Source organism: Primulina eburnea, unplaced genomic scaffold (assembly GCF_022965805.1).
Source record: "Primulina eburnea isolate SZY01 unplaced genomic scaffold, ASM2296580v1 ctg739_ERROPOS11973397, whole genome shotgun sequence".
NCBI classification, from domain to species: Eukaryota; Viridiplantae; Streptophyta; class Magnoliopsida; order Lamiales; family Gesneriaceae; genus Primulina; species Primulina eburnea.
The window spans coordinates 2,868,526-2,893,035 of NW_027331510.1; the positions used below are offsets into that span (position 1 = coordinate 2,868,526).

Genomic DNA, 24,510 nt, shown 5'->3' on the forward strand with positions numbered 1-24,510 from the left:
GTCAATCCGGTGATGTTGGGTGCTTGATTTAGATGATTAGGTGTTAATGACGTTAGTTTTTAATGGGTAGTATCGTATCTGTTGAGAACATGAGACATGGCAAACTGTAGAAAAATAGTAAGACTATGAGACTGTCTCACAAAAGGCTTACTCTTTCTCGTTTTAGTTGAATTTGTTCGTATATTTACAGTTTCTTTTCAGTGTTTGTTTCATGTTTTAGACATATTTATTCTATGTGAAAATGTTTATTTCAGTTCTTAATGACATAAGTATTTTTGTTTTTGTTCATGAATTTTCTCTGTAATTTCGTGATTTAATTTCCTAATTTGTAGTACACCGGAGGAGTTGGAACTAACAACTGATTTGAGGCTCACATCGTTTGTTTGTAGAAATCATATTTTACATATTTAACACGATTTCATATCAAAGCACGCCACACAAATTTTTTGTTCAAACAGTTTTGACACATCCGATGAGACCATGTTGCCAAGGAAACGAGGTAACACTGAAAATGATGAAGGGAAGACTCGATCATCAGGGACAAAGATCCATGAGATATAAGAGAACGAGTAATTTGGTGGAGGATCACCTCGCAAAGGTAGGAGAATGTTTGAGGAAAAATGTTTCAGGAGAGGAAAATGTCAATCGCATATAGAAGAAATGTTGAGTTATTTAAATACATGCATTTGATTCATATTAAAGTCTGAAATGTGAAAATATGAATACATTTTTTAGTAAAAAATTATCGTCTTAAGAGTGGACTGAAATGTTTGAATAAAAAACAATATAATGTATATTTGACCTAAACTAAATAAATAAAATCTAGTTTTTACCACAATTTTTTACCAGCTGTCAATTAAATTTGTTCATGTGTCTCAACTATTATTTTTGTATGATTTGTATTGATAACCATTTTATTTTCTTTACTTGACGAATATTCTTGTGTATTGGAAAAACCCGCCTAAAGATCTGAAACGGTCAGAAACTAAACATAAATTTTGCACAAAATATGGAAATTACAAATTATAGTTCGAACCAAACGACACATAGCAATTCAGTTCGAATTTGGTAGGAAAATCACCCAAACCGAACGACAATCACCCATTTTTCCGACTCCTTTGGAACCTTCATGAGTTTCTGAATATGGTTGAGCACGTTCATCACGGGTAATATATATGTGTGATCTATCAAATTTGTAATCAGTTGTCCAAAAACTTGATTAAGCCTCTTTTAAGCTTGGCCCAAAACGATAATAATAATTAAAAAAAAATCCAAAACTTAAGTTGATCATATTAATCGCTATTATTATTATTAGTGATAATATTCGTATTAGTATTAATAACAATAATAATAATGTTATTATTATTAATATTTAAAAAATAATAATATTATTATATTATTGATACTTATAATACTATTATTTTATTATTGAAATTATTTTTAGGGTGGGTTTGGGATGGAGATACTAATCTCATACCTGCTCCGAATTACATTGGAGATTTAAAAAAATCCCACACCCGAATACAAACCCAAAAAAATCGGGGGATCCTTATCCCTGTTTCGGGTTTTTCCCAAACATGTGGGGGAAAGTTGTCATTTCTACATTTATATATTCAATTGGGTGAATTTTTGGGGGAAAAAACATAGAGTGGGTTTCATGTGAGACCGTCTCACAGATCTTAATCTGTGAGATGGGTCAACCATACTCATATTCAGAATAAAAAGTAATACTTTTTCATGGATGACCCAAATAAGAGATGCATCTCATAAATACGAACCATGAGACCGTCTCACACAAATTTTTGCCGAAAACATATTAGTTAAGATCGAGAATTTGACCTAACTCAACATTAAATGACCTCTTACTCTCAAATATAATGGAAACATGGTTAGTGATTGTTTGATTTTCGGTCTCAATGACCTCTTACTCTCAAAGGGTTTCATTGTTTTAATTTGTCCTGAATTTAATGAAAATTAACGTATGTAAATGTGCAAATCATAATCTTTCATAGAATTCAATATAGAGAAAAATGTGGTACACATATATATTGATATACAACAATTTTAAATAATTTGAGAGAAAATCATTTTAAACAAATAATATAAAACCAGAAAGCATATCTATATTTACGTATACGAATGAATCCCGACACAATATATACAAAAGGATATAAATTATTTTTAAAAAAATTGGACGATAGCTAGAATGCTGTTTTTCAAGAATTCATCAGTAAGAAAAGAAAAAATTCAAATAATTTCGAGAATGTATTTACAATGAATAATCTGTTCTTGAGTATGTTCATATACCCTCCTTTTCTGCACAATTGAAACTAGTATTTTGAATTTTATCAGGCAACGGTAGGTAGCTTGAATAACATAAATTAAAACCATAAATGACTTAAAACCCTTCAAGCTATTAGGTACTGAGCAACTATGTCTAAAGTCTACTGAAGAATAATTTCGAGTCGAGTAACTCGAGTATTTTTTTTTAATCGAGTTAGAGTTTCAATTATTTGCAGTTTAGTAGCTAAAGAATACATTCGAGTCGAGTAACTCGAGTATTTTTTTGAATCGAGTTAGAGTTTCAAATATTTGCACGCGAGTTACTCAAGAACTAAAATATATATATATATATATATATATATATATATATATATATATATATATATATATATATATATTTTAGTTAGAAATAAGGAAAAATAAGAGATATTTTCTTCAATATATATATATATATATATATATATATCCAAACCCGAGTTCAGACTTTTGAGTTTTTCGAGCTTGATTAACTGAATTGATCTGAAAACCAGTATTTCATCAGATGCAACACAGAAGCATTCTTACAATGAACCAAACTTGCAATGTAACGAAAAAGGAGCCACACATACAATTAGAGAAAAGAATCTGTCATATACAGAACCTCAGCTCTCTGCTCCATCTGCCATAAAGATACCACTATACAACGTACGGATGGAGGCGTTAATTGCTCGAGAAGAATTGATAGACATGGAAGAAAGACCATAGCTGATATCATACTAATTAACCAGAAGGTAGATCGAGTTGCCGCCATGATATGCCTAGCAACTGTCTTTGAATTTCACATGTAGAAATATGAGATCCAAGTAAATTGGCCTATCAAATGATCGATCTCGTGTGGAGTGAAGTAACCGTAATTCCCTCGTATATTTTGTCTTGTACTCCTACTCTACAAAGAGGAACAAAATTTTTGCTTATTCGACTCAAGAAAATTATTATTGTTGTTATTATTTTGTCATGTTTTTCTCATCAAAATATCTTTGCTCGTCACTTTTTGCCATTGTTAATTAAACTTCCAAGAATACAATTTTTCACCTTTTATCATATACAACTAACAAGAAAAGTGTCGTCGGAAGGAAACCCCAACAAATACGAGCAGTTGAATGAAGGCTACGAGAATGGTCCCAATTTAGAACACGCGAAAGCTCAGGAACAATCTTGAATTTCTTGATTGAACTTGTCAATTTTTTTATAGATATATTTATTTTTTTATTTAGTTTATATTTCTAAATTAATTGTAAAATGCTATTTTTTGTGCAATTCATACGTCTATGAAAACTACTATTACTTTATCATGGCTTGTTGTCCATTTCAGAAACGCTCAGACATTGATAATTACAATATAATAATAATTATCTTAAAAAAATAATTATAAAGAAATAAAATCGATATTTAATTCTTATTCACTTGCGAAAGACCAAACGTGGAGCTGCGGCGTCATGTACGGAAACCTCGGTCGTAAGACGGCCTTCGCCGCCGCTATAGTCAGCACAGCCACCCGTTCCTTCGTCCACGGGTGCAATCATGGGTTGCGCAGAGTTTTTCCTGTGACTAACTATTCACGCGGCGCCTACTCGAAGGCCTTTGGTTCCAACCAGTAGAAGTTTCGACACGGACGCCCGTATCTCATCCCCCCTCTCTTTTCTTTTTTTTACTTCTAATTCATTATCCAATATCCATACGAAATTATATGGTTCCTTATTTATTCACTTTATGTATCGTTGTTTTCATTTAGTAATTTGCGAGCTTTTATCTTGGGATTCGAGAGATTGATATGATCATCAAGAATTGCGTGCAATCGATTAATTAACTAACTTTTGCATGTTTCTATCGATTGGCAAGAAGCTTTTGGTTGGAATAAGCGTGAAAAGGATTGGAGCGGTTTTACTATAAGCCTAAAAGTCGGGTCTTTGATTTGGTTGTGTAGCTTCAATTTGTTGGTTTCTTGAGTAATAACTCAACTGCCTCTTGGAATGTGACTGGTCTGTTGTCCGTAGTGTCTTCTGTACAGTGAAGTGAGCATATCTAGTGCTTTTTAGGTCTGGGATTTCGTTTTATGTCTATAATGTGGTTGATATTGTTGGTTCTTCCATCTGGACGACTAGCCTTTTGGGTTGGGGCACTACTTGTGGTTTATAGCCTAACGGATGTTCTCTCCTAAATTGGTTTCGTTATTTGGTAAGGAAATTTGTACTGACAGCACAAAGATTTTTGCATAGATTTTAGTCTCTTGCATCATTTTTTTGTTTTTTTGAGATCATAGTTTCTGGAGGCACAAAGCAGCATGTATATAGCAGAGTGTGGATGTAAAGAGTATTTAATTGTGAGGTCCTAAGACAAAAATAGTATAATCTGAACAACCAAAGAAAATTTGTTTGTCTATTGAACAACAATAGAAATTGGTGTTAATTGATTTTTAGGATGATTTTCCCTTGCATGTCACCTTTCCTGAATTTAAAACTGCCTTGACGGATAAAGAGCTTTAAATCTCGTGCTTCACAATCAAGAGGCATACTTCATTGAAGGGTTGGCTTTGGCATGCGTTTGGGTGTATCACCACATCTCTCTGCGCCTTTGGTCTAATTAACACATCTCATGGGCTTTTAAAAACTGTATGTGAGGAGCATAAAAGCTTTTGTGTCAATTGGTCTCTCTAGACTTCTAATTTCAGTGAAAATCTTCCGTAGCTTCAGTGGTCACAGAAGCATCGGCTAAGATTATTGATGGAAATTCAGTGGCCAGAGACATCAGAGACGAAATGGCTACTGAAATATCAAAGATGAAGGAATCTTCAGGGGTTGTTCCTGGACTGGGAGTCATTCTTGTCGGGGACCGGAAAGATTCTGCAACTTATGTAGAAAACAAGAAGATAGCCTGTGAAGCTGTAGGAATCAATTCCCATATAGTGCACTTGCCTGAAGACTCCTCAGAACTAGAAGTGCTTAAGCATATTTCAGGGTTCAATGATGATCCTTCAGTCAATGGTATCCTTGTTCAGTTGCCTTTACCTTCTGTAAGACTCTAAAAATAAGTGTCTTTTGTTCTTTGTGAAATTTTTGCTTTACAAGAATGTGATTATGGATTTGTAAGCATTAAATAAAATCACAATGGTCTTTCTAAACGTCTTAATGTGTCTCTCCAGCATATGAATGAGCAGAATATCTTAAATGCTGTTCGTATTGAAAAGGATGTGGATGGACTCAACCCACTAAACATTGGTCTTTTAGCCATGTTAGATAGAGAACCTCTATTTGTTCCATGTACGCCCAAGGGATGCATAGAGTTGTTGCATAGATATGGTCTTTCTATCGAGGGAAAGAGGGCTGTTGTAATTGGCAGGAGTAATATTGTGGGATTGCCTGCTGCTCTTCTTCTGCAAGTATATACTTTCTTGATTCATTGAAGATTAAACAATATTTCTATTCCCTGAATATATTGTTTGTTCTGGTAGAGGGAATATGCCACGGTCACTGTCGTTCAGCGAGGAACAAAAAACCCCGAGGAGGTCACTAGAGAAGCTGATATTTTAATCTCAGCTGTGGGTCAGCCAAACCTGGTTAGAGGTAGCTGGATCAAGCCTGGCTCAGTTGTCATTGATGTTGGAATTAATCCCATTAAGGTAAGAAACCTTTTTACAGGTCTTCTTATCAATCACTCTTCCACCCTTTAGTTGAATTATAAAGATCGTTGTACCTTCACACGTGGCAGGATGATACTAGCCCACAAGGCTATCGAATTGTTGGAGATATTTGTTTTGAGGAAGCAAGCAAAATTGCTTCAGCTATCACCCCAGTCCCAGGTGGAGTTGGACCAATGACCATAGCAATGCTTCTCTCAAATACACTTATCTCTGCCAAGAGAGCTAATCAATGTTTCCGAAATGGGACCGGACCTGCCAAAGCTATCAAGAACTGGAGCACTCTGTTGTCTGAAACAAGCAGTAAAATTGGAGGAACAAAGAATTGGTGAGAGGTAGGGAGGGGTATATTATTTTTTAACCTCGGTCAAATGTTTTTTTTAAGAAAATGACCTCCTCAATTGTAAAAAAGAGTTGAGCGAAGTTATTTAACCAATTTCCCCGGTAGGGAGTCACAAACGCCTCGTCACGGCATTGGTGGTGTTTAATTGGAGAAAAGATGGAATTGGTGACAGCCATTAAAAAAACCTAGTTAAACAACCGACAAACTGGTGACCTGATGGAGTGGATTTACTGCAGGTTTTTCTTTCATTATCCTTTTCCCTCCCTTTTAATATGGATAGTGATACCGCTTATTCTTATCATTCAGAAGACCGATGTCTTGGTATGCTGTATCTGTTCTCAAGCAGCTTACAGATTTTGGGCAGTGCATAATTGCTGAAATCCATGGCTGAAACATACAATCCAGGTTCAGATTTGAGGCGCAGAATCTTTGTACATCAGGCAACAAATGGAGAAAGGAAATAGGAACAGTGTGTATCAAAAAACATGTTCATCGAATCATTAATTTAGTACGACTTTGATGAGAGGTTTATGATTTCCTGAGCCATTTGCAAACGGGAGCATTGGTTGTTTTGCAAATGGATTATTGATATTCATTAAAATAAACAAAAACTTGTGAGATTGTTTCTTGAGTTTAATAGTCGACAAATTCACAATATGTCTATTTTTTTTAATTAAAAATAGTGGAAATATACCGCTGCACGTCTCAACTTTCTTCTTTGTTCGATGATGATTTGGATAAAACAATTTTATTTTATTGAATGAATGACAAACTTTGGCATAAAATGTCTGCTCAACGAATTAAATTTATATACTTCTAAAATGAAGGCATATATATTAATATTATTTTTGACTCGCTAGTTCGATTGATCGAACACGTAGGTATGGCTGAGCTATTTTTCTTGAATTTATAATCTACTTTATATATGAATAAATTTGAAATGGAAAATTTACTTCGAGATTATTTCAAATTTATTAAATTTTACTACTTAGTTTTCTCAAAAAATATATAGGTTCTGAGAAAAATTTAAGCCCAAATTTCCCCAAATGGACCAATGTATCCACAAGTTATTAATAAATTGGATTTCTCTAGTATGGAAAATGTTAGAAAATTGGATTCAATTGTATTGCTACGTTCCAAACACGCCCTTATTATCTGACCAATCACAGGCTTCGCTGTAATCGCAATCAAACTAACAACGCAGCGCGTGAGAGCTACGATGAGCCTGATCATGTGATTCTAACCTCTTAACATATTTTTCGAATCTTCTTCTTTACCGGCTCGTTTTCGCTATTTCTTTTGTGGGTAATTGTCGGAGCATTTTTATCCTCAAATCAGCACCCTGATTCGTGTTTGTGTTTGCTTAATCTTCTCAGCTGGTAATTGTTGTGCTTGTTAAGAAAAAGTCTGTCTTTTGGATTCCACAATTCCTGCGCTGCTTGCTTACGATATCCAGGTGAAGCACAATAATGGCTTTGTTACGTTTTCACAGTTATTTTGTTCAATATTTACGTTCTCCAGGAGAATTTTCGCATCCGTTTTCGTTCGTAATTATTGTGTTGGAGGCATTGGATGGGATTATTTCGCCACTAGTTAGCTAATTTCTTGAGATTCTATTGGTTGATGATTATGGTAGTGGAATTATGTGTTCCAGTCAAAAATCTCTGATATGGGTGTCAATTATCTTTTGTTCGATTAAAGTTGACGATTTCAATGACTGCTTCGATATCCAGTCTAGGGCGATGGAATCTTGATAACAAACTTTCAATTTTTTTTTTTTGTTAATGCAGATTAGGCGTTTCTTTTTATGCTCTTGGTGTTAGCTATGGCTAAATTGTCCATGAGGTATCTCTGAAGAAGCTATTAGCGTTCAATCTCACGAGTGTATGGATAAGAAACAACATATAGTGATATTTACTACAGCTAGCCTTCCATGGCTAACTGGAACTGCTGTCAACCCTCTTTTTCGTGCAGCGTATCTCGCTAAAAATGAGGAGCGAAAAGTTACTTTGGTGATTCCTTGGTTGAAATTGAAGGACCAAGAGCGCGTCTATCCAAACAAAATTACATTTAGTTCTCCATCGGAACAGGAAGCCTATGTTCGCCAGTGGCTGGAAGAAAGGTCTGGATTGGTATCCAGTTTTACAATATGTTTTTATCCCGGGAAAGTAAGTCTATTCATGAAAGCAGATTGAGCATGCATGTATAGCTGTTAAAGTGTTAGCTCCTCGAGGTCCATTCTAAAGTTGGTAGCCTGTTTTTGTTTATAAAAGTTTTCTTATACCCCCATATATCATCTATATTTTGCTTTGTTTCAGATGTTTTGAAGTCTGACGCTCATAGTTGTACGTGATCAATGGCTCCTGTATGCTAGTTATGACTAGTCAGAAAAAGCTCTCTTAGTTTTACATGTAGGGCACATGTTGAGAGGGAAATAAGCATCTGAAGAATATTTTTGCATGTATTCGTCTACATATATTCAGATGCTTATTTCTGCTCAGTTCAGTCATAAATATCTGATATTGATAAGATCTTTGATGCCTTTGTGAAAAGTGGAATTCATACTAATCTGCTTTTATTTTGACATTACTGCAATTTTGAAATGTTAATTCACCATACTAAATTAAACCCAATCTGATCACATTTCATGCGCTTTCGATCTTGATTGCAGTTTTCTCTACATAAACGGAGCATTCTTGCTTTGGGGGACATTACTGAAGTGATCCCAGATGAAGAGGCAGATGTCGCCGTCCTTGAAGAACCTGAGCATCTCACGTGGTATCATCATGGGAAAAGGTGGAAAACAAAATTTCGCTTGGTTGTTGGGATTGTTCACACTAATTATCTGGAATATGTGAGGAGAGAGAAGAATGGGCTACTGCAAGCTTTTTTCCTAAAATACATGAACAGTTGGGTTGTGAACATATATTGTCACAGGGTATGCTTCTCGGCAACTGTCCATTTCTGTCGCTAATTTATTGCGAGAGAACTTTATGCGTCTTTTACATTTTAGTCTCTTCAAATAAGAATTTCTTGCGTTACAGGCGTCTCTTGATTGATATATTGACATAGTAACTTCCTACAATTGTAAGGTAATAAGATTATCAGCTGCCACCCAAGAACTTCCGAGGTCTGTAGTATGCAACGTACATGGAGTAAACCCGAGATTTCTTGATGTTGGCATGAAAAAGAAAGAACTACTACATAACGGAGACCACGCCTTCACGAAAGGCGTTTACTACATCGGGAAGATGGTGTGGAGTAAAGGCTACAAGGAACTACTTAAACTTCTTCGTGATCACCAAAAAGAGCTAATTGGACTTGAGGCTGATTTATACGGTAGCGGGGAAGACTCTGATCAAGTTCAGGAAGCTGCTAAAAATTTGGAAATACCCGTCAGGGTTCATCCTGGGTGTGATCACGGCGATCCTTTATTTCATGAGTAAGTTTGTAGCATTGTTCTTTGTTATTATAGTTGTTGTACCTAGTTAACACATTTGGTTGAATTTTTGTTTAAGCTAATTATTGTGCGACAAATTGTTTTTTTAAGCAATTATTATCAGTCATTGATTAATTACAATGTTGATAATGATTGGCTTTTATTTTTTTTCTTCCTCTAGCTATAAGGTGTTCTTGAATCCTAGCACCACAGATGTAGTTTGCACAACCACAGCTGAAGCTTTGGCAATGGGCAAAATAGTCGTATGCGCCAATCATCCCTCGAATGATTTCTTCAAGCAGTTTCCAAATTGTCGAACATATGATGATGGGGAGGGGTTCGTTAGGGAAACACTCCAGGCGTTGCAAGATCAACCTGCCCCACAAACTGATGCTCAAAGGCATGAGCTCTCCTGGGAGGCGGCCACAGAACGATTCCTAAATGCTGCACAGCTCAACAACTTGCTTGCAAAAAAATTCACAAAAACAGCCTCAAAGCTTTTCATGTCAACATCTATGGACATGAGGAGTCGTCTCGAAGATGCATCCACCTCTGTTCATTTAATGGGAACTGCATTCTTTAGTACACAACCAGATGAAGAGCAATGCAAAGAGGTTGGCTTATCTGTTCCTTCGGAGAAACAGAGTTGATAGATGATTGCCGGCAAGCTAGCTTACAGTGGTACGTAGTTGAGTTATTACTGAACTTTTAAAGTCATTTCTTGTGAGTTTTTTTAATGGGGGATTTATATTTTTACATTTGTAACATGTATAATGATGATTTGTAGGAACCAGTTACTGCAGAAAATAAATGTATTTGGATTCTCTCTTTTCTCGTAGCAGCCAGGATCATTACTTGATGTATGTTTTTATGTATTATGTTTGGTTGTGATCTCTTAAACACACATATAACACATTGATTCACAGGTGATATACATGACACGAGACATGCAATGAGTGATCCATCCAAGCACTAGCAGTGGCGGAGCCCAGTGAGGGGGTCGGGGTCGATGTACATTCAGAAAAATGGCTTCACAAAACACCAAATCTTTGTCCTTTGATAATATTTTATTTCAATAACACATGAATCCTTGAAGTCTGCACAAATAAAAGGTTGCCAAACATAATTTGTTCGTTCAAACTTTAAACACGGCAGTAGCAGAGATAATGTGCGCACACAACATATTTTTGCTCAATTTTAAGACAAGAAAGGTGCTGGAATATAATGAACTTCCTCTATGATCCACATTTAGTCAAACGACGATTCTTTCCATCCACCAAGGTTATCCTCATTGCCAAATTCTCTTTCACAGTTTTCCTGCAACAAAGATTATAGAGTATCCAAAAATGAGAATAAAAGGAGTAAAGTGACACTCATACAAGTTACAACATGAGCGTGTGAGTATGTATAGGCATAAAGTCGAGTTGAGTCCTAATTAAAAGCACAAAGGATCCATATATACTGACACAAGCCTCCGCATTAATTCTAAAAGCCATTTAGTTCTCATTTTAAAACACTTGAAACGTAAAACTAGGTAGAGTCTCAAATCAGGAAGAGCATGCATATCAGCATATAACTCAAATAAGCAAAGGGTAGACAACCTATAGTACACTAAAATTATAAATACAGGGTGAAAATTCTTGTATTTTGCACAAAAAAAACACATAATAGATGCCAATCCCAATTGATGGGAAAAGGCTGTCCCTGCTCGACGTGGAGCTGAATACAAGGCATCATAGAATCCCCAGTAAAATCACAATACTCACTCTTAATTTAAATATTGCACTTAGTAATGGAATATTTATTGATTTTCGTTCAGGAAATTTTACTCAAAGTACTCAATTTAGTAACCTGAGGAAAGAACTTGAGGCCAACTCTTATCTCTCCACAGTACTGTTCATCCTTGACAACATTGTATGCAGCTGGTGGCATGGCTTCTACGACAAACGCTGGCTCCAGAGGAATACTGTGCTTTCAGAAAACAAAAATAAAATAAAAGTTCAACAAGAATTTTTAACTTTGAACAAAAATAAATCCAAGCATCTCATTTATCGATCATAATATAATAAACTAGAAAAGCACTCACATTGCTTCTCCAACAAAATCATCACTAGAGAAATTATCGCTATCCATTATTTTGATTCTGATTTCCGTTACGCCGCTAGAGACGGTGAAAAGGAAGGTCTCATTCCATTCAGGGCTGGATCCTTGTCCTGCATGTGTGAACGCCAAGAAAAATGACAGCGGATTTTTTAAGAAATGGTTAGCAATATTATTATCTCTGCATATATTAAGAATGCCCCATATTGAAAACAACACCAAACCTTTTGCAACACTGCTTTTTTTCTCCTGAGTCCGGCAAGTTACAATGGCGTAAGGGTCTATGTTAGCTGCCAAGTACCAAACAATCAGACTCGTATAGAAAAACTCAGAAAACTTTGCATTTCAAATATCCGGCTACTCTTAACCTCGGTTCTTATGTCTATCGTCAGATTTGTCACTTAAAAGATCCGAAACATGGCAAGTACGATGGAACATGTTGTGAGCATCTGGTTCTTGTCATGGAAGATGTGACACTAAGTTTAGCACAAGACAATGTCAGGGAACTTTGGTGGTTTCGTAGCATGGGGTCTAATTTTGATGGAAACAGCCCAAAATATCTCCAGACATTTGAACAACATAAGCAACAGACATTCCTCAATTTTGCGCAAGTTCATGTTATTTTTTATTTCAAAGAAACGGAAACGAGTTTAATGCAAATATTAATCAGAATTGCAGTCAATATATCTCTCAGATGAGAAGAACATCCTGTTTCGGATGTTAATGTATAAAATTACATCACTTAATAAGAAGCCAGTCACCAGTCACCACACATGATCATTCAACAAATTCCAGATCTTCTGTTTCTGTACAATCTTCCATCCTAGATGAAATCGTCTCCCGTTTTATGCAGACAGACGAGTGAAACATTTCATTTAAACTAAATTAAAAAATTATTCAGAACACACTTTGTCATTGGTATGTATACATAAAATATGGTATGAAAAGCAAATACATAAATAGAGTGAGATGTTGAGTGAACACCAGTAGTAAAGCACGTGAAATGAAATGTTATAAATCACTAAAGGAAACCAACAGATTCGTCCAAATCGTCCGAACAATTTCAGACTCAAAAAATCCATATCCAGACTCAGATCTATTCTTTCAAAGATCAAACTTGAAAATACAGAAACACGGATGGTTGGATCTTGATAACCCAGAAACACAAATAGCAGAATCACGACATCAAAAACGAGGAAAATCAAAACAACTTTAAGACAAAAACTATTTAAGAGAATCAACATAAACCCAAGGAAAAATAATAGCCCATCAGAAAGACAAACAAATATCGGATCTTTCATCTTTAGTATGGATGATTATAGACATATGTACGGAATAAAGCAGTAGCGTCCTCGAAACCTTCGGCTGAAACACACCAAGAAAATGATGACCATTTAAAATTTAACAGAATCCAAGAATAAATTTATACACGAGAAGAAACCAATCCCATCGACATTCAGTACCCATTTTAATAAAGAAACAGACGTAGCTAAAGCTTTGATCTTTGATAATTATACGTACATAAAAAATCGGTGTCATCAAGTCCTTTGGCAGAAACAAGGAGGACTTCAAGCGTTCCTCGAGGCATCTTGGGGATCGGAATGAAATGTAGAAAGAATGGGATTCAAAAGATTTTGAACAGGTCCTCTACTCTCTTCCGCTTCTTCTTGTCAGATGACTGAGAAATGAGAAACGTATGACCATGAAATCATGCGATGTTGTCTGAAAACCGGTTTGAGTTTACTCGGCCCAGTTCGCAACGGTTCAAATGCTTCCGGTTCGTTGACCACTTTAATGACTCATTTATATAACACGTTTTTTTTTAAAAAAAGGATATATATAACGTTTTAAAAATTATATATCCCATTTTCAAAAAATGTCTCGTTATACATAAATTAATTTTGACTGGATTAATTTTCATCGATTTTTTTAAGATTATTTGATATTTAAAAAATCTTTAAATATCAAATAATAAATATATAAGAGGAAGATGCAAAACTACCCTATTGTTCACCTAATTTTTTAGGGAAAAAAATTTAAAATATTTTTCAACATACATATTGATTTAAGAATAAGTCTAGACAGTCTCACAAATCTTTATCTGTGAGACGGATCAACTCTACCGATATTCACAATAAAATGTAATATTCCTAGTATAAAAAGTAATAATTTTTCATGGATGACACAAATAAGATATCTGTATCACAAAATACGACCAGTGAGATCGTCTCACACAAGTTTTTACTCTGATTTAATGAATTTGAATATCAGATGGCAGCTCTATTTATCAAGAGAAATCGATAATTTAATACTATCCAAATTCATCCAAGTTGCATTTATATCGAATAACAAATATATTGATTTGTTTGAGTAAATTCATTTATATTTCATATCTTTTAATTAGTAATTTTTTGAATCATGAATTTCAAATTTATCGCAATATATAATCACTTCAAATACTTATTCCAAATACTCTTCTAAATATAAATCTTTCAATCCAAAAGCAATTTCAGATATTTTTTGGGGACCCAATAATATATATATATATATATGATGATGAGGATGATGATGATGATGAGCGAGTATTTTGAAGGGAAAGTGTGTAAAATATACATACAACAAAAGGAAACTCCTTTCTACAAGGCACTTCAATAGTGGTAAAGGACGTACAAAAAAATAGCTAATTAATCTAACACCATGCAGCTAAATCACTACGCGCTAAACCACACACCGATTCTTCAGATCACAACTTTCTTGAACTCTATATTACTTCTTCGCATGGTCTGGAATGAGTCGTTGCAAGAGTTCTGCAGGCACACCGGCGAGTTCTGGAAGCAGAAATGGCAGTGGAGTAGATTAGAAGATATGCCTTTTCGAGTAGATAAACAAGATTTAGTCCGAGAGAAACATATATAAGTTTACCTTCTTGCGTAAAATTGAACAGAGGAGGTAGGGGGCGCCCATTTGGCAAACATGCGTTAAGTTCTCTCAAGTCGTCAAAAAAAGGATGAGCACAAGCCTCCAACTGGTGAAAAGAGATATATAATCAAGAACATGGCTTTTATCTCGAAGCTCAAATATGCTACATTTATCAGTGGACCAGAAAACATAAATCATGTTGAAATAATCGAGTAAAGGATCACTTACAGCAGTGAAACGTAGAGTTGGTGAATATTGGAGCAGCCTTGACACTAAATCCACTGCTTCTGTCGGCATTCGTTTATTAAATATCTGAAGGAAAAAAAAAAACTCCATTTAGATTTCTTTACAATAACGAGATTATATTAGTTGAGAACGGAGGAGTGTTAGTAGAATCTGGACTTGTGTTCACAACAGACCTTATGCCAGGGGTGAGCTTTGATCTGAGGAAACTTGAATTCTCTATAATCTGGATTCATGCACTTAATTTCTTCTCTTGTTGGTGTCCCCAAAATCTACCATGCAATTTCATACGAAAATATAAACTTAAGATGCACAAAATAAGACTTGAAAGTTAGAAACATATAGAATCATTAAACATAGTGTACCTTAATAATTTCGACTACTTGATCTACACTGCTTTCTCCGGGAAAGAGAGGCTGTCCTAGAAGTAGTTCGGCCATAACACAACCAACAGACCACATATCAATTGCAGTTGTGTACTCCGTGGCTCCAAAGATTAGTTCCGGAGCCCTGTAATAACGAGAGCATATGTACGAAATATTTGGTTCACCCGGAACCTGCATCAACCAGAAAATCTCAATAACTTCCATATTATGGCACAAAATTCAGATTTTTGTGTCAAGATAACATACCAGCATCTTTGCACTTCCAAAATCACAAAGCTTCAGCTGATGTGTGTGGGGATTTACCTGTAGCAAGCATCATAATTAACAAGTTCAAACTTGGCTAAATAAAAAAACAAATATTTGTTTAATTTTCTTACGAAATTAGCGAAAACTCTCATAGACTATCAAAGTGCATAGTTCTAAAGAATGATGCATCATATTGAAAAACGGGAATATCAACAAGTAAAAAATAACCATACCAAAAGATTCTGTGGTTTTATGTCGCGGTGGCAAACACCAATAACATTATGTATATAATTCAGAGCACGACATATCTGCGACATATGCGAAACAAAACTCAATATTTGCAACAAAAAACCCGACAATGTGAAAAAAGCTTACAAATGCCCCGTGACATCAATAGAACGTTGCTCTACCTAGTTTATTACCTGATATGTATATAGCTGCACATAAAAGACAGGCATGTATTGATTCACTCTGGTATAGTGCCTTGAAGCTCGATAAACGGTTTCTGAGACATACTCAAGAACAAGATTAAGGTACACCTCATTCTTTTCAGTTGTAGAATAAAAACAATGCTTCAGTTGAACAACGTTAGGATGACTGAGTAAGCGCATAATCTGCAATTCTCTGTTCTTGTATCTTCTATCCTGTAGCACCTTCTTTATGGCTACCGATTCACACATTTCAAGGCACTTCGCCTAGGAGGAAAATTATAAGAAAATAAAATAAATTTGGTCACATTTATTGCCTTCAAACCTATGCAGTCACTAGTCACATGCTAGCTTCCAAATAGACACAAAGCAACCAATTGTACCTGATAAACAACTCCAAATGAACCAGTTCCAACCACGCGCTCGGCCATATAAGACATTGTCTGAGGAATGACATAAAAAAGAAAATATTGATGAGCCCAAAATCCCCAAACGTAGAAATAAGATAACTTGAATGAATGTTTTCTGGTAGCCACCAACAAAAAATCCAGGCCACAAAGAAAGATAATTCTAATGCTGCAACAGTAGTTCAGAGAGAATAAAATCACCTGTTTTGGTTGTCCATCCCGACCCCCAACAGACGTCACAATTATCTGACCCGCCTCAGTCCCGTTACCGCTAACAATAGTGGGCTCCATATCCTGGAATAAAAGTTGACATTCAGCATTCAAATATAGCGCCAGACGAAGGATTCGCATATTATTTCTGCATCTAGTACAACAAAAATGATCGTAGCGAAAGAGAAAAACCTTTACACTGTCCTCTTGGTTATCAGATTTATTATCATCTCTAATTTTCATTTCTTGCATGTCTTTGGGAAGCTCGTCATAGCCAGACTTCTCGGGTCGTCCATGTACATCTGACGTGCTGGCGACAGATTCGGAAGAGTTAGAAGCCATCTGCTGTTCGGGTGCTCTCAAATATTTTTCTCCTGCCTCTGCTTCACGAGCAACTATTTGATCTATTTCTTGCTCCACCTTCGCCCGTTTAATGCCCGAATCCCCACCCTGCAGCAAATGGAGTAACTTGTATTCACTTACATAAATTTCTCAGGTCAAAGATTTCAGCATCATGAAAATCTAATATCACGAAAACTATGCAATGGACAAAGTGGAAAAAAATTCGAGAGCCTTCCTCAAACTTGGACACCACAAACTTCACTTACCCCTGAAAAAGATTAGTGTGCCCTCTCGGACAACTTATTTGCATGAGAAATCCGCCAAAGAAAGAAACTAGCTAATACAGTAAAACATCACAATAGCGGTAACTTATTCTAGAACTTTACAAAAAATAAATCGTTACACATCACAAGAAATGAATTAAATCCGCAAAAATGATACACATGCTAGATAATAACAATTTTGCATCATGCTAGATAATAACAATTTTGCATTGATCTACGAGAAATATATAATCCACCAACCATACGATAGCCTCATCGCCCACAAGTGAAGAATAGATTTTCATTTCATAATTGTTTCCACATTTAGATACTCACACTTTTTGATTCCTATTCAGACACAACAAAATAAGATAGTTTGTTCCAAACAAACTAGTATAAAGCACAAATATCCTGGAGACTGCAAAATTAGTTTGGTTTTACTTTAAACTAAAAGCTGCCTCTCTAATTTTATTTGATCTAAACTTGAATCGTATGGTTCGATGGAAAATCAGAGGAGCTCAGATGTTAATCTAAGCGTAACAGCTAAAAATTAGCTATTTTACTCGCATACAATTAAAGCATCAACGAAGCCAAAAGAAAATTCAAACATACGACAAAGATGCAGCGGCGAGTTGACCAAATTTATGTGTAACATCATCTTCAAACGGAATGACAAGACTCACCAAAAATCCCAAAAAGTAAAAAATCACTATTTTCTCTAATGTTTTTTCTTTCATATAATTTAAGCACACGTAATTCCACAAATTAACAGACTGATGCACAACATATGTAAAAGATTAAAGCTTTCATCAGTTTCGGTTGTTTTCTCAAATTCTCCAAGCTGCCCATATCAAATTCATACCAAGATCTTCAAGAAATAGATACCCACAAACAAATTTGCAAAAAAGAACGCATATGAGAGAAAATTACAGGATCTGAAACGGAGGACCGGCCTGAAGCAATGCTCTTGAGCCGACGCATCATATTCATTTTACACTTCTAACCAAACACCAACCAAAAATCAAATCCCAGATGGGAAATGAACGAAAATGCTTCCCAGCTCAATCTTTGATCAAAACAAACACAACCAGCAATCAAAAAACAAACAGAGAAAAGGGAAACACAAGAAATAGATGAGAACAATAAGCAAAGAGAAGGTAAAAAAATGAAAATATTTTTTTCCTCTATCTCTCTTCCTCCAGCATAGATGACGAGAGAGAGAAGGTAAAGACAATGGAAAGAAAACGAAATTCAAGAAATCCTTTCGGTCAAAACTTCAACGCCTAATCATTATTCAATCCGACCAAATTTCTTCCCTCTTGATTTTTGTGTGCAGGTGATCGGACTTTCGTTGTGAGCCGTTGATTTCACTTTATGGTGATCGGACGGTGGATATAGTGTAGTAGTTTGAAAATGAAATGACGAAAATGGGCTTAGAGAGGTGAGAAATTTATTAGGTGATTGGCGGAATATTCGGGGGATTTTGGGTTTTCGGCGATTATAATTTGACCGGGCGTTCGCTTTATTGCAGTTAGATTTAGACTTTTTGAAATTTTGAATCTTTAAATAAATGTGAACTAATTGACTCTCTGTTTATACTCTAATATAATTTTAAAAAAATCCATGGAAATGCAATTTAATAATTTTTATATATTGGAAATTAGATTGCGTTTAAAATATCTCATTTAATGAAAATATTATTTTTGAGTATAATTAAGTCGAGAAATCGTTTTAAATTTGAAATCTTTATATTATAAATCATCTATGTTTAAGAGAAAATATTTGAAATGTCTTATTTAAGTCGGTTCGATGAATGTTTTATTTGTATTCAAACTTATAGAATTCGAATATGTTCAAACTTTTTTCTAACCAAACTCAGGACAAAAATTTTGTGTTCATTAGTTCATTCGCAAACCTTAATATTTTATTAATATAATATATTATATATTAAATATATATGTGTTTATGTACGAGCTTTCGAACTTTCATCCTCGAACATTAACATCCAACAATATTTCAAATAGCTTATTAACATGTTCGAACATTTCAATTTGTGAATCATAAATTCACCCAATATTTTAGGCAAATGTGTAAGTATTTATGACTTATTTTAAATTCTCCAAGGATGGTTTTTATTTGAAATCTATTATGAATAAAAGACTTTTTCAGTCTCATCGAATGGAATATGGACTTCATTTAGGAAGTTTGCTCTTTCAAATTTATGGATTGGGCCCAGGTAATGTGGTTTTTGGGTTTGAAATCTATTTTGAATATCTAAATGGGTTGGGCCCAACCTTCACCGATTACGCCCAAATCTAGTTTTAATTCTAACGAAATACCAGAAAAATGTATCCGGAACACCACACGTTTTTAAATATTGTCAATTATTTATCGTCGTCCAATTTTAAGTTTTACTCAACTAATTTTATTTTTTAAATAATTTTATTTATTTTTCATCATAAGTATTAGGGTAAAAACTTGTGTGAGACGGTCTTACATATCATCTTTTGTGAGCCAGATTTCTTATTTGAGTCACCCATAAAAAAATATTAATTTTCATGCTAAGAGTACTACTTTATATTATGAATATCGTCAGAGTTGATCCGTGATACCGTCTCACAAGAAATCTACTCATCATTATTAGTGTGACACTATTATACATCAATCTCGCGTGAAATAAACAACAGCCTGTTTATTATTTATACATTTTTTTTAAAAAAAAATGTAATGCATTTCATTTGATTCTATCTGGATTTTTTTACTCAATTTACTATTATTTTTTTTATTTTTTAAACAATAAATAATATTTTACATGTGAATTAATAATAATTTACATTTTTCAATAAAAAATCACAATTCAAATTTTACAAATACAAACAAAAAATAAGATTATTTCAAATTATGGATGGGCCATTGACCCAATCTTTCTTTCTTTATTTAATATTTTTTTTAGAAAAAAAAAAAAGAAAAAAGAAGTTCCCATTACCATTCTTGATAGGTCTACTTCCGATTTAATGTGACCAAAATTTCAACTAGGGTTGCTCTATAATTGTCCGACTCTTTCGTCCCTCTATTTTGTCATTATTATTTCTCCAAGACTTTTCTACCATGTCGACAAATACTCACTTTGCACTTGCATTATCATTCATTCGACTATTTAATTTATGGCAAAAACTTGTATGAGACGATCTCACGGATCGTATTTGTGAGACGAATCTCTTATTTGGGTCACTCATGAAAAAATATTACTTTTCATGCTAAAAGTATTATCTTATATTGTGAATATGGGTAGAGTTGACCCGTCTCCCGGATCTCACATGAGACCCACTCTTAATTTATTTGGAGGCATCTGCTCAACTTCCAACCATGATTTATAATTTTATTTTAAAAATTTCAGCTTTTTAAAAATTTAAAAAAAATTACATTGTCACTTTTAGAACAACAGAAACATGATTTATTTCATTTTTATTTTTAAAATTTAAAAAAAAAATTATGAGTTTGGAGAGAGTTGTTATAGTTGAACTTCAGATTTGAGATATCGTTTCAAATTTGATATTCGGATAACTTATGAATCATCAACAAAATTTGTTAGACTTAATTAACAATATTCTATGATAATCGAATGAATACTTAATCATGAAGATCTTTTAAAAAATTTTGACGTGTTTTGAGTTTAGTTTGAAAACATTGGTGTCGCAAACTTGGTGACGAAATTGGTAATTTAAGTTGTAATTTGCAAATGTATATAATAAAATCTACTAAAAATTGAAAATCTGAATATAAAATATGAAAATTATATTATTTTCACTTGTCAGTGAAATTTGTACTAAAATATGACTAATCTTATATTATTCAGACGTTTTTGTCTTATTTTTTCTTAGTCAACATCTACCCTAAGAAAAGGATAGGGAAGTAGGGTTCAGACTAGTTGGGATTGTGGACATTTTACTTGGGTCGTTGATTGGAGCCCACTTCCGTGTGAAAGCCCATTTTTGAATGGGCCTTTTCTACTATACGTCAGCGAGGTTTTCTCTGAGACTGGACCAAATCAACCTAGTGGAGCAAAGTTTTTTTCTTTTTTCTTTTTTTTTTTAATATAAAAAAGGGAAATATATTAATAATCAACCAATTAAACTTCAGGAGATCTCGGTGTAATGTGATTGAACAAAGTTTGGATTGTTTTGATAACTAATCAAATTGACAAAATATTGGTCTGATTAAAATTTTAGATAAAGAAATCCAAATCAATTCGGTTTTATAAATATATAATTTTTCATAATTGAAATATTTAATATTTCCTTTGTTGTAGTCTGGATTTATCTATTTATTGAATATATATATATATATATATATATATATATATGTTATTTTTTATTGATACAATGATGTTTTTTTAATTACGAGGATTGCATTGTTTATGTTAAATTTATAATAACATTATCACATGTTTCATTGTTGAATGATTTCTACATATGTATTGCTTTGTCTATTTATAATAGCTAAGTTTAAATTTTTTTTATTGTGTTTCGTTATAGCTGACGACATTGTTACACTATAGTTTGTTCAATACAATTTATCTGGTTAACGTAAGAGTCTAACATGACAATCGTGAAAAAGACGATCAGTACTAAAAAAAATAACGATCGTGACATAGTCAATGCAATGTAGATCCATCCATCAGTCGCGGTCTTGAGGTTTTTTATAAGCTTTTCGCAACTGAAAAAAAGACAGACAAATCGTTTTAAGTCCTAATTCCACACTTGAAAAGGTCCAATTTAGATGGAATTTTCTTGCATCCAACCCCCAACCGGAAAAAAAAAACATATTAAATGGTCATTTTTTTGACTTTTTTTTTTAAAAAAAATTAATTAGACATGAACCTCCATCCATTACATTGTTAACCAACAACGTCGAGTCTCGAAACGTCAACAATTCAACTCAATTAATTTTGGAATTTGATACTTCCTGCGTGAACCACGAGAAAGAAGACAAATGAAACAAAAGCAAATGGAAAATGGCGACTGTATTTTAAATGTACTTTAAATATAAAAATCGAGATGCCTTGTAAATAATATTTTATGTGTATATGTAAAAATACAGTTTTGATATCCTGCACACCTCTGTGCATATTTTATGTCTTGTAAATAATATTTTATGTGTATATGTCAAAACTGTGTAAAAATATGCGATGTAATATATAAGGTTGTATTTTTATTCCTCACGTATACGTGGATTTAAAAGTTGTTTTAAGAATAAATATGTATTTTCCCAATTATTCTATAAAGAAGTTTTTATAATTAAAAAATTGTTTGTACAACTATAAAAACATATCAAAACACATATATTAATTTTTTATTTATTTGTAAAATACTAAAAAAATTTTAAATTTTTAATAATAATATATATAAGATTAAAATATAATATCTCCAAAAAATTTAAAACTTAGCTTTCAGGGATCGGTAGACATATCTCATCTTCATCTTATCCACCAGAAAATGACTGATTCATTGCTCCAGTATCAATGTTCACACGAATTTAAGTGGCCCCTTGTGTTATAGTATCATCGATCATGTGATTAGGAAACAAATGTACGTATGCAGATACAAATCCAAAAATTTTGATTGAACACCAGATTTAAAAATATAGTAACATTTCTTCATAAATATATAAACACGTGCGCGCGCATGCGTGTGCGTGCTTGTGCGTATACTAACATTTTTACTAATGGGATACCGGATGAGAATGGAACTAAAGCTAGAAGAAGCAAAACTTATGAAATATATTTATGAAGAGTAATGAGCAAGGAAAGTGACAATTTTCCAGCACTTTTCTGTCCTCTACGAATGTAAAAAAAAAATCTCATGAATATTTATGGAATAATGGTCGGGAAATAATTTGTTAGCATCGAAGGTGACGATTTCCTAAAACTTTTCTTGTCCTCTATAAATTTATTTCTGCTTATAGACAGACAAAACTCCCAATTTTGAAATAATCATTATGTTTTGGCATGTTATTACATGCACAGCTCACATATAAAGCGAGGGTTTAAATCAATGGCAATAAATAGCTTAATTTTAAATGGAAACTTGAAAAGTTAAGAATAAATAAATCTACTCACTTTTGTGTCTTTATATATATTGGATGATTTTTCTGCTCACACCAATTAAGAATATCATTTGAAAATATTATATATTTTTTTATATAAAAAGAGTGGGTCTCATGTGAGACCGTCTCACGGATCATAATCCTGTGAGACGGGTCAACCCTACTCATATTCACAATAAAAGTAATATTTTTAACATAAAAAATAATACTTTTTTATGGGTGACCCAAATAAAAGATCCGTCTCAGAAAATGAAACCGTCCTACATAAGTTTTTGCCAATAATCAAATACCCACATATAAAGATAGTGCGGGTTTTTATTTAATTTATTATTATTTTGAAAAAAAAAGTATAGAATCACCATTATTTCGAGATAATAACAATTATACAAATGAAATCTGAAAATCTAGGAACATAATTTATTTTATTTAATACCAAAATACGGCGCATAAATGACACAAATAAGTAGGGAGAATTTGAATTTAACTTATATTTATGTTAAGATTGGAACTTGCACCTAACTCAACCCAAAAAACTAACTCAAGAGAGAGGATTGTCCAAACTCATATATACAACTTCCAGGTATTATAAAACTAACGTGGGACAATTAACAATTTACAATGTTATTTAGTATATATAAATCTCTCATAGCAAAAGTCATACACGTGTGTGTGTGAGAGAGAGAGAGTGATTGGAAAATTGGTGGCCCAGAAAGGGTTTGTTTTTCTTTCTCGAGAGGATTACAATGCCGTCCTATTTTTGACGTTGATTGGGGGCGAATGCATATAATGAGGCAACGTTTGGAAAAATGAAAGAAAGACAGACAGGCAGGCAGGCAGGCATGCAATTAATGCAGGGGCAGGTTTCAACCATGCAATCCCTATTTAATGCACTTCCCTGGCCCCCTACCACCTTCTTCCACATATATTAACTATATAATTAGTAATTACCTTCTTCCACATATATTAATTATATAATTATATGAGTAAATTTTTTTGTGAGATAGTGTCACGAATCTTTATTTGTGAGACTGGTCAATCCTACTGATATTCACAATAAAAAATAATATTCTAAAACATATATATTCGACGATAATATTAACTTCACTTATTTCTATAGTGGGTT

The 24,510-nt window shown here is 33.7% G+C and overlaps 4 protein-coding genes and 1 long non-coding RNA gene across 15 annotated transcripts; 2 read left to right on the forward strand and 3 right to left on the reverse strand.

The window, feature by feature from the left end:
• The first annotated feature begins 3,703 nt into the window (after positions 1–3,703).
• LOC140821736 (bifunctional protein FolD 4, chloroplastic-like) lies at positions 3,704–6,915 on the forward strand. 8 transcript variants are annotated; one of them, XM_073182302.1, is made up of 6 exons: positions 3,704–3,940; positions 5,007–5,332; positions 5,462–5,698; positions 5,771–5,938; positions 6,028–6,291; positions 6,405–6,547. In XM_073182302.1, the coding sequence occupies exons 2-5, from the start codon at positions 5,078–5,080 to the stop codon at positions 6,286–6,288; spliced, it is 921 nt and encodes a 306-aa protein (XP_073038403.1). In that variant the 5' UTR covers positions 3,704–3,940; positions 5,007–5,077; the 3' UTR covers positions 6,289–6,291; positions 6,405–6,547. The 8 variants fall into 8 exon arrangements, 6 of the variants coding, with proteins under 6 accessions (XP_073038403.1, XP_073038408.1, XP_073038405.1 ...); XM_073182307.1 differs by having other exon boundaries at positions 5,013–5,332; XR_012115835.1 differs by lacking the exon at positions 3,704–3,940 and adding an exon at positions 6,606–6,915 and having other exon boundaries at positions 4,316–5,332; positions 6,028–6,290; positions 6,400–6,535.
• LOC140821737 (uncharacterized) lies at positions 3,960–4,562 on the reverse strand. Its single transcript, XR_012115837.1, has 2 exons — positions 4,422–4,562; positions 3,960–4,322 (listed from the first exon to the last, which is right to left on the reverse strand). It is a non-coding gene; the product is annotated as an uncharacterized lncRNA (long non-coding RNA).
• Positions 6,916–7,512: 597 nt separating the features above from the next.
• Positions 7,513–10,988, forward strand: LOC140821943 (digalactosyldiacylglycerol synthase 2, chloroplastic-like). 3 transcript variants are annotated; one of them, XM_073182628.1, is made up of 6 exons: positions 7,513–7,755; positions 8,090–8,467; positions 8,971–9,237; positions 9,392–9,741; positions 9,920–10,419; positions 10,665–10,988. In XM_073182628.1, the coding sequence occupies exons 2-5, from the start codon at positions 8,186–8,188 to the stop codon at positions 10,386–10,388; spliced, it is 1,368 nt and encodes a 455-aa protein (XP_073038729.1). In that variant the 5' UTR covers positions 7,513–7,755; positions 8,090–8,185; the 3' UTR covers positions 10,389–10,419; positions 10,665–10,988. The 3 variants fall into 3 exon arrangements, with proteins under 3 accessions (XP_073038729.1, XP_073038728.1, XP_073038726.1); XM_073182627.1 differs by lacking the exon at positions 10,665–10,988 and adding an exon at positions 10,526–10,562; XM_073182625.1 differs by lacking the exon at positions 10,665–10,988 and having other exon boundaries at positions 9,920–10,562.
• On the reverse strand, positions 10,769–13,530 carry LOC140821945 (16 kDa phloem protein 2-like). Its single transcript, XM_073182629.1, has 5 exons — positions 13,360–13,530; positions 12,063–12,128; positions 11,825–11,951; positions 11,590–11,704; positions 10,769–11,055 (listed from the first exon to the last, which is right to left on the reverse strand). Exons 1-5 carry the CDS (start codon positions 13,424–13,426, stop codon positions 10,987–10,989), a joined length of 444 nt encoding a protein of 147 aa, XP_073038730.1. The 5' UTR covers positions 13,427–13,530; the 3' UTR covers positions 10,769–10,986.
• Positions 13,531–14,403: 873 nt separating this feature from the next.
• On the reverse strand, positions 14,404–18,558 carry LOC140821942 (shaggy-related protein kinase alpha-like). 2 transcript variants are annotated; one of them, XM_073182624.1, is made up of 12 exons: positions 18,213–18,558; positions 16,876–17,127; positions 16,669–16,761; positions 16,444–16,503; positions 16,055–16,327; positions 15,866–15,940; positions 15,633–15,689; positions 15,366–15,557; positions 15,177–15,272; positions 14,986–15,069; positions 14,761–14,863; positions 14,404–14,666 (listed from the first exon to the last, which is right to left on the reverse strand). In XM_073182624.1, the coding sequence occupies exons 1-12, from the start codon at positions 18,270–18,272 to the stop codon at positions 14,605–14,607; spliced, it is 1,407 nt and encodes a 468-aa protein (XP_073038725.1). In that variant the 5' UTR covers positions 18,273–18,558; the 3' UTR covers positions 14,404–14,604. The 2 variants fall into 2 exon arrangements, with proteins under 2 accessions (XP_073038725.1, XP_073038724.1); XM_073182623.1 differs by having other exon boundaries at positions 16,870–17,127; positions 18,213–18,556.
• Positions 18,559–24,510: the final 5,952 nt, after the last annotated feature.

Excerpts from the sequence above, each read along its gene's own strand:
- LOC140821736 (XM_073182302.1), top strand. The coding sequence starts at position 5,078 with ATGGCTACTGAAATATCAAAGATGAAGGAATCTTCAGGGGTTGTTCCT. Across the intron at positions 5,333-5,461 it reads TTCAGTTGCCTTTACCTTCT|CATATGAATGAGCAGAATAT; the intron begins GTAAGACTCTAA and ends GTGTCTCTCCAG. Across the intron at positions 5,699-5,770 it reads CTGCTGCTCTTCTTCTGCAA|AGGGAATATGCCACGGTCAC; the intron begins GTATATACTTTC and ends TTGTTCTGGTAG.
- LOC140821943 (XM_073182628.1), top strand. The coding sequence starts at position 8,186 with ATGGATAAGAAACAACATATAGTGATATTTACTACAGCTAGCCTTCCA. Across the intron at positions 8,468-8,970 it reads TATGTTTTTATCCCGGGAAA|TTTTCTCTACATAAACGGAG; the intron begins GTAAGTCTATTC and ends TCTTGATTGCAG. Across the intron at positions 9,238-9,391 it reads TGAACATATATTGTCACAGG|GTAATAAGATTATCAGCTGC; the intron begins GTATGCTTCTCG and ends TACAATTGTAAG.
- LOC140821945 (XM_073182629.1), bottom strand. The coding sequence starts at position 13,426 with ATGCCTCGAGGAACGCTTGAAGTCCTCCTTGTTTCTGCCAAAGGACTT. Across the intron at positions 12,129-13,359 it reads TGATGACACCGATTTTTTAT|CTAACATAGACCCTTACGCC; the intron begins GTACGTATAATT and ends GGTACTTGGCAG. Across the intron at positions 11,056-11,589 it reads GCCTCAAGTTCTTTCCTCAG|GAAAACTGTGAAAGAGAATT; the intron begins GTTACTAAATTG and ends TCTTTGTTGCAG.
- LOC140821942 (XM_073182623.1), bottom strand. The coding sequence starts at position 18,272 with ATGAATATGATGCGTCGGCTCAAGAGCATTGCTTCAGGCCGGTCCTCC. Across the intron at positions 15,558-15,632 it reads TTGGAAGTGCAAAGATGCTG|GTTCCGGGTGAACCAAATAT; the intron begins GTATGTTATCTT and ends TGGTTGATGCAG. Across the intron at positions 14,864-14,985 it reads CAACTCTACGTTTCACTGCT|TTGGAGGCTTGTGCTCATCC; the intron begins GTAAGTGATCCT and ends TCTTTTCACCAG.